This window comes from Prionailurus bengalensis, chromosome A1 (assembly GCF_016509475.1).
Source record: "Prionailurus bengalensis isolate Pbe53 chromosome A1, Fcat_Pben_1.1_paternal_pri, whole genome shotgun sequence".
Taxonomy (NCBI): Eukaryota; Metazoa; Chordata; class Mammalia; order Carnivora; family Felidae; genus Prionailurus; species Prionailurus bengalensis.
Genome location: NC_057343.1, coordinates 17404445 through 17417046, shown reverse-complemented (window position 1 = coordinate 17417046; position 12602 = coordinate 17404445). Strand labels below are relative to the sequence as shown.

General features: G+C 43.1%; 1 protein-coding gene across 1 annotated transcript in view; it reads right to left on the bottom strand.

Moving 5' to 3' along the window:
• Positions 1-8891: 8891 nt before the first annotated feature.
• Positions 8892-12602, bottom strand: part of FREM2 (FRAS1 related extracellular matrix 2) — a 167530-nt gene continuing 163819 nt past the window's right edge. The window contains exon 24 of the mRNA XM_043577721.1: positions 8892-11255. Within this exon, the coding sequence (XP_043433656.1) occupies positions 10743-11255 (513 nt within the window). The 3' untranslated portion in view covers positions 8892-10742. The remainder of the gene's footprint in view (positions 11256-12602) is intronic.

Here is a 12602-nt window from a genome sequence, read left to right as displayed (position 1 = left end):
AAGCATGAACGGGGGAGGGGCAGAGAGAGAGGGAGACACAGAATCGGAAACAGGCTCCAGGCTCTGAGCCATCAGCCCAGAGCCCGACGCGGGGCTCGAACTCACGGACCGCGAGATTGTGACCTGGCTGAAGTCGGACGCTTAACCGACTGCGCCACCCAGGCGCCCCACTCTAGCACTCATTTTTAACTCACCAGGGCTCCTATTTTTCCTACGAAGATAAATGCTTGCATTTTGACAAGAATTGGGAGCAGAAACCTATCATAGCTCATCCACACCGGCCAGAATCTGAGTCCTACCGGCTAGACATTTGGTGACCCTACATCTTAAGAACAGTGGGGCAGAGACTGACCCACAGGCTTGGGACACCTGAGGAGGGAGGCTCCCGCTGTACAAGGACATTCTGTGGGCTCACTGCAAAAACCTCTTCCTAGCCTGTTCCAGAAACTCACAATTATCCCTGCCTTTGGTTTCCAGGATTGCACTAAAAATGCCAATCTTTCCTGTCAACGTACGGCAAACTCTAAACCAGTGGTTCTCCCTGAAGGTCATGGTTCTCTCACTTCCTAGATCTTTTGCAAACCGCACAGCCCCGTGGCGTGGGAATGGAGGTGTGGGAGCTGTGTCAGAATCTCTGGGGCTGTGCAGACGTGATCGGAAACTCTCCGGGAGACTCAAATTACTCCGCTCCTCCCGCACTAAGCCTCATTAATTCTTTGGCACTGCGGTAGGTCATTTATTATATCAGTTACTAAGGGCTGACTAAAGAAGTCTCCTTTGAAGGGAAGTATATTTGGGGGCCAATGGTACAGGAGAATGAGGGAAAGTCAGAGCTCTCCCGGAATGCTAACGCCAAAGACGATATTCAAAATACAGTAACCCCTGCCCCCAGTCAGGGTGACGTTTGGTTTTCTTCTGGGGGAGCGGAGCTGGAAGGGAGGACAAGGCTGGAAGGAGGAAATACAGACGACCTCTTGGAGAGAGGGAAGCATCCGATCTCTTTACCTGTAGGCCCAGACCACGGTAATCCCCAAGAAGATCAAAGCCAGCACAGGTGACCCCTGTCCGTGCTTTTCCTGTTTGGGCAGCAGGTATGGTGTGGTGTGGCCTTGAACACAGTGCTCAGGCAGGGTCTGGAGTCCCCAGCTGTTCTGACCATTGATTGCCCTTCAGATGCTGGGCCAATACAATTTCTGGGGGTCGTTGGCATCACACAGATGGATCCCTTAGTGTATTTGGCTGTGCCTGAACTTGGAACAGGCATTCCTGCAGGGGTGATCTCTTTCCTGGGTCTTAAATGGGCAATGGTAGGGGAGGGGCAAGATGCCTCTTTTGCCCTTGCGGTAATCCCCCGACCTAATCAGCTTCCCAGGCTCCTAGCCTCTCTCCATCTCTCTCTCTCTGTTTCTCTCTCTCTCTCTCTCTTAATCCTTCACACAATCCATTGATACTAGAATAGGTCGGCTTTTACCCTTCTCTCTTTTTTCTTGTCAGGACTTGCCTCCCACAAAACTCTCACACAAAACTTGACTTTGGTTTTGAAAGTCTTTGTTCTTAGTGCTCTGGTTTTGGGTATAATTAAATACCATGGAGTCCAGATAAAAAATCCCGGCCCTTCTTCTAGAGTCTACTTTTTCGTTTTCCATCTTTTAAATTTTATTTATTTATTTTGCGAGGCAAAGAGAGAGAAAGAGAGAGAATGAGCAGGGGAGGGGTAGAGAGAGGGAAAAAAAGAGAGAATCCCAAGCAGGCCCCGTGCTGTCAGTGCAGAGTCGGATGCGGGGGCTTGAACTCATGAACCGTGAGATCATGACCTGATCCAGAATCAAGAGTTGGATGCTTAACCTACTGAGCCACCCAGATGCCCCTAGAATCTACTTTAATTCTGCCCCTAAGACAGATTCAAAGAGGGTTGGTCAGTTCCTAGAAATTAATGCCTTTCATAGGCGAACCAAGCAATCCAGAGCCCCTACCCCAACCACCTTCTTTAACTGCCTCTCATACTCTGGGTTACTATCCATCCGTCCAATCCTCCAAGGGCCAGGTACCGGATATTTAGAGACAGCACGGGGCACCTGGGTGGCTCAGTCTGTTAAACATCTGACTTCGGCTGGGGTCACGATCTCACGGTTTGTGGGTTCAAGCCTTGCATCGGGCTCTGTGCTGACAACTCGGAACCTGGAGTCTGCTCCAGATTCTGTCTCCCTCTCTCTCTGCCCCTCCCCTGCTCATGCTCGCGTGCGCTCTCTCTCTCTCTCTCTCTCCTGTATCTCAAACATAAAATAAACACAAAATAATTATTTTAGAGACAGCACTACGCCCTAGCCTCCATTAACATTATTCAAATCAGCTAAACCTCATCCTGCTTATCCTGCCTTGGCTGTTTCTGTCCATAAAGACTACAAGTAAGGCTCTTGCCCATACTTTCTCCTGTTCCCTCCGCCTCATGACTGACCCTGGTGCTCCCGTGTGTGGGGCTCCTGTGGTGCGATGGGCTGTCTCCCTTGGGAGCCTATGAGCATCATGTGCTTTCTTTTCAATGGCAATTGTTTCTTGATCCGTTGGCCTTGTCATATCTGAATAGTAACAAAACTTCCATTTGAAAACACCAAATTATGAGCCTGGGGTTAATGTCTCCACAGAGAAAGTATTTTCTCCAATTTATCTACACAGAGCAGACACTTGTTTTAATGTGCATAAAATGTCCCTGAAAATCATACTCTGTGTAGGTCACACCCCCAGAAAATCATGTCTATAAATTATAAACAACACTTCTTTCATTCATGCCACTGCCTCTGAGGCCTTCTCTTACGACCCTTGGGTCATAACAATGCCTCTCGATGTAGTGATCTCTTTAGAATTCAAGGTGGTGACGGTGTGGAGGGGGGAGGGGCTCCTGTCCTCATCAAAAGTGGCAGAACCATGTCGGGCCCCAGCTACTGTATGTTTCGGACTCTGAGGAAATCCTGGGGAGATACTTTTCCCTCTTTTTGCAGACACTTTTCCCCAAACGTTCTCTCCCTGATTGGTACCCTGCATCGTCTCTGACCCGTGTCTACTTCCTTTGGATATAATCTGACTCTGTCTTCTCTACCACCTTTAACCATTGCGCAATTAGTCACATTTCAATTTCTAGGATGAGATCATGACGTCTTGAAAGGCTTTTCAGTCTATTGTAGGACTTTCAAAAATTGCTATCGACCTTCCTCTGCCACAGTTTACTGGCATGGCTGTTGGGTAGGGAGGGCTCAGACTGGCCTAACTCTGCTCCTGATGACTTCTCCCCCCTAGTCAGGTCCACATTCACTCATACTGGTTAGGGAGGGGTTTTCCCTTAGTTTGCGTCCCTCTGGGGTGATTACGACTTTATGGCATGATCTTGTCTCCCACTGTCAATATCTGGCGTGGCTGGATCATGAGCCTTCCCTTCCTTGGTCCTCTTCTCCAATTTCTTGAAGGCCAGGATTTGTCCCTAGCAGCTTGGAAACTTCCTAGCATACAAGCTTTCTTTCTTTTCTTCTATAGTGAAGATGGAGGGGGGTGTGGGTGTCTCAGTCGGATGAGTGTCTGACTCTCGATTTTGGCTCAGGTCATGATCCCAGGGTCATGGATCTAGCCCCAAGTCAAAGCTCTGTGCTGAGCATGGAGCCTGCTTAAGATTCCCTCTCTCTGTCCCCTCCTCAGCCTCCTCCCCATTTGTGCGCTCTCTCTCTAAAATAAAATAAAATAAAATAAAATAAAATAAAATAAAGATTTATAGTGAAGAATTGAATCCATCATTTCTGAGACCAATCATAGCTTTTCTGCTACAATGTGGCCATTTCTTCCCCCCAGCCCTCCACTCCATCTTTTGTGTATGTTGCCCTTTTCTTGGGATTATCCTTCAGTACAGTCCTTCAACACAATCCTTCTTATGGCTCTAAGAGGCTGCCTTTGCATTTCTTTTTGGTACTGCATTCTGGTGGCCACATATTAAAAATGTGACCAGACAAAAATCAGATCATCATTGACTTGAGTGAAGTTAGCATAAAGGCAACCAGACTACCTTGTCAGCCTCTCAGCAATGGACCCGATCAGTTGACTCATCCTTATCAGTGTAGCTGGGCACAGCTTCATAACTGTAGTAGAATCTAGACACCCTGCTCCTTGGGACAGAGTCAGTTCCCTAAATATATCGTTTCCTGGAAGTATACATTGCCCCTGGCGGCCTCTGGCTGTGTCTGCACCCGCTACAACTGGTGAATAAGCACTAAGATCCTGCAGGTAGGTCCCGCTGAGGAGCGGCTGTATTTTTCCATCAGCATCAGAGAATTCGTGGGAACACATGTCCCAGTCTGGAAGCCTGCAGGAGCTCAGGCTTCAGACCCAGGAAGGAAATAACTGACACTCATTGCAGACTGCACGAGTTCGTTGATTTTTAGTGAAGTTGAAACCAGAGAATGAACCACAATCATTTGACCATTTTAACACATTTATTTTTATATGGGCTTTATTTATATGAAACATGTGATGTGTTTTGATGGAAAACAGTGGTAGTTATGAAACACAAGTGGCAGCAAGAATTATTTTAGACGTGGATTGAAGGCTGAATGGCTCCAGATTATTTGCATAATTGGTTTCCCAGGATAAGTTTCGATATCCAGCAAATAGGAAGTATCCCAGTAAAGAAACAAAAAAACTAGACCCCCGTTAGCTTTTGAAGAGTTCCCATGGGAAAATCACAAAGGCTATTAAGTTCTGCAAATAATTCCATCACACACAGATATGCTGCTCAGTGGCTGGATAAATATAAATTTACTGAGTGCTCTGGAGGGCTTTGGGGAAGGAAGCAGGCACTTAATACAATTATAAAACACACAACTCCTTGTCCAGGCTGAAGTTTCCTTTTATAGGCAAATGGGCTTAAAAATACCTTGCCAAAAACTTGAATTCCTGAAACGACAGAAGCAGACTCTGCTTTGTACTTCTTTTTGTAATATGCTTATTTTGGCCCTTACAGAAATGATCTTTTATTCTTACCAGTAATTGCTTTTCTATATTTTAAGTGATTTGTATTATCATGCTTTTTATTATTAAGGTTAGTTCTTAAAAATTTACACTTCTCTCTTTACTTTCTTCTTTTCTAAGGCGCAATACTGACAATTCTTAGAAAGGACGATCCAAACATTGGAAAAATAAATACCTGGAGTAGAAGTTCACTTAGAGTATCCAAAGGATCGTGTAATTGGTGTAGGCAACATCTGGCTCCTTGTAAAAAGAACACTGTGCATTTAATAATTACAATTTAAAACACTTCGACGCTGTTAACATTTTAACAGTATTTTTGTTTTGCCATTTATTTCGTTGCAAAGTATTCAATCATCCAAAACAGCCTCATATATGCGATCTCTGGCCTTTTATTTTTACTCAATCAGATCCTTAAAGGGATCTTTTAAAATATCTTAAATGTCAGTGTTGAACCTTTACTGAGAGAATCAAAGCACAGATTGTCATCACATTATTCAATATGATGCTTTTGATCTTTTGAAGGGAGTTCTTTCCTTCATCCAAAAGCCTTAACATTTTATAAAGAAAGGACAGTGCACGCGTCTTATGCTCACCTACTAGCTTTCGGATGGATAAGAATATGTTAATTATGTAGTGAAAATGGCAATGGTCTCAAAACTAAAAGGGAAGCATTACAGGAAGAATGATAAACAAATCTCAGAGGAAGAAAAAAAACCTAGTCCATGAAGAAAGGAACCAAGGAAGGAGGGAAGGAAGGAAGGAAGGAAGGAACCAAGGAAGGAAGTAGTAGATGTCATTGCTAGAGCAAGTTTTTTTTTTTTATGTTGATTTTTACTAAAACACAAGACTAAACACACACACACACACACACAAACAAATATCAGGGAAAAAGTAATAAAATGTACTTGAAAGATAAGAAAGCAACACTATTTAAAAGTTTGCAAATTCAATATTCTGATTTTTTTCCCCCAATAAAATTAAATCAGAATGAGGCTGACGTTAGTAGTTTGTTTTATCAACTTTAGTTCAAGAGGGAATCAGCATTCTTTACTTCAAAACTTTCTGTATAATCTTTCTGGTAAAAAAAAAAACCTATAGAAAATACCACGAACTTCTATGTTTAAATGCCTTATTAAAATCAAAATAACTACCAAAATCTGTCTTTTGTTCTTAACATCAAAGGACATGGCAACAAGGAGAACTAGACAGTGAGAGAAACTTTGAACCTATGGATATTTTCTGAAAGTGTTTACATCTTTACCAGGCAACACTAGAATCAATACCAGGAAAAAAATCTTAACGAAACATATCAACCTTTGAACTAATGTCCAAGAAACTTCCCACAATGGTATGTTTATACAAATAACCATTCTGTTGACCTTCTCGAAAATCTCCATGTGAACCATTTCAGTTAAAACTGTAGTTAGGGCCGTCTTTTTTTCTAGAAATGAGATCTTTGGTTGTTTTTAGATGCACATGTGGCTGTGTGTGTGCAAGATAATAGTAGTATTTATAGTTTCCTGCCAACTCGCACATTTCTGAGGCGTTGCAGTGGGACTGATTGAACATTTAAGCCCTATTCATCGTTTGCCCTAGGGTTAGTAAAGACACCTGTTTTCTTCCTTTTGTTATTGCTATCATGGCTACAAGAGATGAAAGCTGTTCAAAGAATCATAGCTCACTTGTTTTCAAATGCATACAATTATGTAAATTTCAAATTTGTAAAACATTTGCATCTTTAAAGATATTTTCTTCTTTTTCTTTTTAAAGGACTAAATTGGTTTCTCAGCCAAAACTAAATAGATATTTTCAAAAGAGTAGCAGAAATCAAATTTCCAACTTCAAAAATCTAAATGTCATTACATTCTGCTGTTATTGCTACTTTATTATTTCTCAGTCTAGGACTATTTTAACCCTTAGCACCAATTTGTACGAGGAAAGACTCCATGATTCTCATACAGGTCCATTTCCATTTTTATTTTTATTTTTTTATTATTATTTCTTTTAATGTTTAATTATTTTTGAAAGAGAGACAGAGCATGAGCAGGGGAGGGGCAGAGAGGGAGGGAGACACAGAATCGGAAGCAGGCTCAAGGCTCTGAGCTGTCAACACAGAGCCCGCCGTGGGGCATGAACCCACAAGCCATGAGATCATGACCTGAGCTGAAGTCAGACGCTTAACCGACTGAGCCACCCAGGCGCCCCTCCATTTCCATTTTTAAAATGGACCTTGGAGTCGGTTCCCTGGGAAAGACTTAGAGGTAAGAGGACTTGATAAAGAAGTTGTTTGCTGCTTATAGAACTAAATCTCTTCATATTGAGCCTAGAATCCATCCTTCTTATCACAAATGCTATGCAGTAGCATGGCAGAATTTCAGTTGACCTTTACTCATACTATTCAAACATTGTGGAGGCTTGTGGGAGGGTGCACTTCAGGAGGTATTGGGGATGTTCACGGTCTGGAACAAGAGTTTATGCGTTATATCCCATTCTTGGGATAAAGTAGGCATGTCTTCCATTCAGAGGAAAAGAATATACAGGGCTATCCGCATCCCTGCAACGTACCTTCTCTGTGTAGATTTCTGAAGGGCAATTCCATTAAATTATTGATTTGAAACATTTTGCATGAGATCCACAATCAGAATGATCTATAACATGTGGGGTTCTTCCAGATGAAAAAGATTACAGCCACTGTCAGCGCTCTGGAGAGATTTTAAATTGTGGTTCACAGATACGCCTGGTGTGTTCCTGGTCCAGGGGAGGACCTAATGTAAATCTTGATTCCTTTAGACTAAGAGACATGCCACATTTGAGCATAACCTGCCTGAGAGCAGGGAGGATATCCTGGTTTCTGTGTAATCTCTCAAAGTGGCTAATTCTAGGAAAGCATTTAGTAAATGTTAACAGAGGGAATGAACTGGAACAAGTAAAACCATGATTAAAACATAATTACGTATTTTAATGCTTCATAGTTCATATGCTAGGGGAGCTACTAAAGCTCTCTCGCTCTCTCTCTCTCTCTCTCTCTCTATATATATATATATATTTGTGCTTTGGGTTTACTATGCAACATCAAGAAAATCTTGTTTTAATTAGGGTCAGAAGCTACTGAGCATCTAAGGAGCTATTATAGCTACATCCTGTTGTCTATGGGAAGTTATTTTATGTAATTGGATCTGATAATACCAGCATAATTCTCTAAAAACAAAATATTGAAAAAAAGGGTCTGCTTTATTGAACAATAAAGCATTTTGCCTGATTCTTTCTTCCACTAAAAAGAGTTTTTATGATTAATGTATATTAAATCACATGTTAAGTGAATAGATACAAAAGAAATGATGCCGAAATCCAAACACTTTATACTTAAGAAAGCTGTATCTGCCTATTTCCCACAGACTCTCTGTTTTCAAGGGGAGGAAGGAAAAGAAGAAGACAGAAAGGGAGAGAAAGAGAGAAGGAAATGGGTGGAAAGGAAGAAACTTCTTTATTAGGAAAGGATGGACATGTCCTGTATTGTATAAACTCTCCAATTTATATATGGCAATCTCACTAGAAAAACTAATTGTGGAGTGAAGTTTGGTACAAAGCCAGTGTGGCCCAAGGGCTCAAAACAGACATGTTGTAACGATGCTTCGCTAATTACTACACTCGGTGACAGAGACGCCCGAGACCGCATGGTAGGCTCTGAAGCACCCAAGCTACCAAACTAGCATAAGGTCAATTGAGGGTACTTGCTCTCACTATCTAAGTGAACTGAACCCCATGCTAAGTCATGAGAAGTCCACACATTTGAAGCTGCGTCATTCACGCTTATGCCTATACTAGTTACGAGATAACTGAAGCCAAGCATCTGCCAGAATGCGAAGCAAAAGGAAAGGGGACAATTAAGAAAGCACTGATGTTTATTTGACAACTGAACTCCTGGGCCATCCAGTACTTTATATGTAAGTCCCAGGGTGGGGGGACACCTTTGAGTAATAGGTGATATTTGTAAATTCCCCAATGGAAGGGGACTACGCTCCACCATGTTCTTTGAAAGACTTTGAATGTCAAGTGCAGAGCTGCCCAAAAGAAGAGAGGCGAGTATCAGACACTTCTCACCTCTCTCTCTCAGCACCAGTGTAGATTCTTTTTTTTTCTTTCCAATAAAGAGATGGTTGGTGTTCACAGACACCGGGTAAGATCCATTCCACTAGATGTCCAGTGTGGCCAGGCTACGGATGCAAGTGAAAGGGGATTCCAGGCGACATTTGAGGGTTGGTTAGTCTTTAGGCACGGTTCTTTTTCTCCCGACCTTCTTTTTGCTTGAAATACATTTACCAGCTTTTGGAAGACTGGTCATCAGACCACTGACATTTTCCTTCCCTTTCCAACCGAAATCTCTGCCATTTGGTAAAAGCACATTTTTTTTTTTCCCAGAAAGGCGACAGGAGCCTTGCCAAGCAAGCTCCCTATGTTTCTTGGTTTTTAACACTGTAAGCGGTGTTAAGCATTACATTTTCAGATACTCAGGGATCACACTGCACCAGCTCCCTGAATTGCAGATGTCACAGAATGCTACTCTCCTCCTGGATCAAAGAAGAAGAAGGCACCTCCAAGACCACTTCTGGAATGCCAGTGGCAGAGAGTCCCCTGGCTTAGACCAGATGCTGATTAGCAAGTTAATGAAATGTCCTATGGCCAGTTCGAGTTCTGGACATTGTTATGTGATTGTGCTACTCTGAGGGTTAACCTCAGATGTCATCTGGCAAAATGTTCTATCAAATGTGTATAGAGGCACTTTGGTTAAACACGTTATGCTAATAAATATCACTTTCTCCCTCCACCACCTGTAATGATATTTTTCATTATCATCTGTGGGTTCAATACTGCAAATATCTAGGCTCAGTTCTTAGAGAACATTGTCTTCCAAATGCAAATCTAACGCTATAGCATTTCTTCATCATCCAAACGCCACCAACCCTCTCATTTCCCACAAATGCTGAGCACCAATTAGGTATACTACCATGCAAGAACTCGACTACTTCTCACTATATAACAGCAAAGTCTTTCTTCAACAATCTCTTCCAGATGGAACATATTCTTTGGTTTAATTTAAAATTAAATAAGCAAATAAAACAAGGACACCATAATTCAAATCCAAACTAGTCAGTTACTTCCCTCTCTCTTTCCTTCCATTCCCTCCCATGTAGTAGAAGAGGTGAATTATGGGTTGAGCTATCCCTGGTCATACTTCCGTGCCGTCTTCGCCTGTTAGAAAAATTGTCATAATAAACAGTGTGTTTATCATCCTTTCAGACTAGCAATTAAACCGTCCTAGTAATAAACTGTTAGGCAGTGAATAAATGATGTGATAATTGCACCTTCAAGGTTCAGACTAACATAGCAACAATAGACTCCTCTTAAACTTCTGACGGAGTCTGTAGCACCTCTGAATAGATTTGTCTCCGCTGTGTGGAGAAAATGCCTAAATGTGAAGTACATCCCTGGCGGTCCATCGCTGGCTCTGCGTAGGTTGCCTTTTGGGCAAGAAGAAAGATGCGGTCTGTGGTCTGAATTTGTTCTGTGACGCATGAAAGAGTAGACAGAATTCAAATCCAAGTTCAGTAGTCCGGTCAGGTCCTCTGAGCAGCTTCGGAGCAGAAGTCCCCAAAGCTCTGCTGTTTACGGAAGCATTTGGGTTTCTATCGTCTTTCCGAGGCACTTGAGGAAAAGGCTGAATCCACCTGTGGTCATCAAACCTCTGAGCTGTCGTTGTGGTGGCTCTGTGGGGACATCATGGGCTTGCTGCTGCCCGAGCCCTTCAGGGCGTCCTTTCTCCGGGCGCCCTTCTTGCTCTGGCACATCGTCACTGTGATGGCGGCAAGGCAGAGGGTGAGTAACCCCACGGCGATGCCTCCCACCACCGTGACCAGGCTGACCTCAGAGCTGGGAGGGTTGAGCTCCCGGGGGAGGACGCCATCAGGAGGAACTCTCCCTCGGGGGATCTGCTTCTTGCTGGTGCGGTCCAGGGCGACGTGCTGGATGTTTGTTCCCCGGTTGTTTTCAGCACCTATTTCCCAGGCCAGCGGGGGTGGGCTCCTCATCTCCCTCTTCTTCCGGCCCTTGGTTCCTGCCCGGGGCTTCCCTGAACTCACCAAAGAGTGGTGCTGGTACTCCACGCTTCTTTTGCCAATACCTCGATTGGCGTTGTCTCTCGATCTTACTGTGTAGATGGTGTGTATGTACCACTCTCGGCCCAGAGCCACCTAGAAAACACAGCTCTGTTTGTTAGAAAATTAAATACCATACCAACCTACTGCATGACTATTGCAAGAGAAGTTAATGGCAGAGACAATAACTGATAATAGACTTTAGTCTGCAAAAGGAATCTACTATTTCAAAAAAATTTTTTTAATGTTTATTCATTCTTGAGAGAGAGAGAGATCTGATGAATGCGAGCAGGGGAGGGACAGAGAGAGAGGGAGGGAGGCATAGAATCCCAAGCAGTCTCCAGGCTCTGAGCTGTCAGCACAGAGCCCGACGTGGGGCTTGAACCCACGAACCGTGAGATCATGACCTGAGCTGAAGTCAGATGCTTATCTGACTGAGCCACCCAGGTGCCCTGGAATCTACTGACTATTTTTGCACGTATAGTACGTACAAGGCTTTGTGTAGAGCACTCTAAAATATTTTGTGCAACTCTTGAGGGAGGGTGTGCCGGTAAGTATTTGGTCATCTGTGACTTGTAGCCATTGAATGTCAGAGCTGTAAAGAGCTTTAAATATCACACAGCTTAACTTATTCATCTCAACAATGAGTAAACAAGAATGCACAGCAGTAACTTGCTCGTGTCCCTCAACTAGTTAGTGGCAGAGGCAGGACTGGAACTCAGACCTTCTGACCCTCAGGACTCTCGTCCGATTTGTCTTGCTGCATATTTACACACAAGACCGAAGAAGAGGTCAGTTTTTCTGCTTTTCCAGGGCCTGTGAAAAGAAGGGATTTTCTGATGGTTTTTTGAAACTTTCAGGATTTAGAAGGGGTCAAATGCTTTGAGTGTTAACAGTAAAAATAATTTTAAAAAGTACTCAGAACAACAAATATACTTCCTTAAGATTCTTCCTTTAGGGTTGAATAAAGATAATGTGTTTCTGCAGCCCATCCTGTCTGGACAATTTTCAGTAAATTTCCTAAAAGGTGTACTTGCTCCCCCAAGGATTCACACTGGGAACACATCTCTGAATTTTTCTCAATTGTCTGCCCAGTGTTACGGTCATGTGGGTCTCTTTACCATCTACCTCTAGGTTAGGACATCCTGTCCTAGTTTATAAAGTCTTTGGGAGTGGAGATTTATGAGCAGCGCCCACTTGTTTTTTGGAATCCAACGTTTCATACAAGATCACTCTAATAAAGATGGTCACGGAAAGTCGACAGGAAGGAAGTTTTGAAGAAGAAAAGCAGAGTTCCCAACCATCAGATTTAGATTTATATTCTGGCCTGAATGAGGGTCTTCTTTACACAGGGACCTAAAGTAATGTTGAGGCATTAATAAAAATAACAATGAGAGTTTACAGAATGCTCACCATGTGCTCAATATGGTCCTGTGGGGCGTA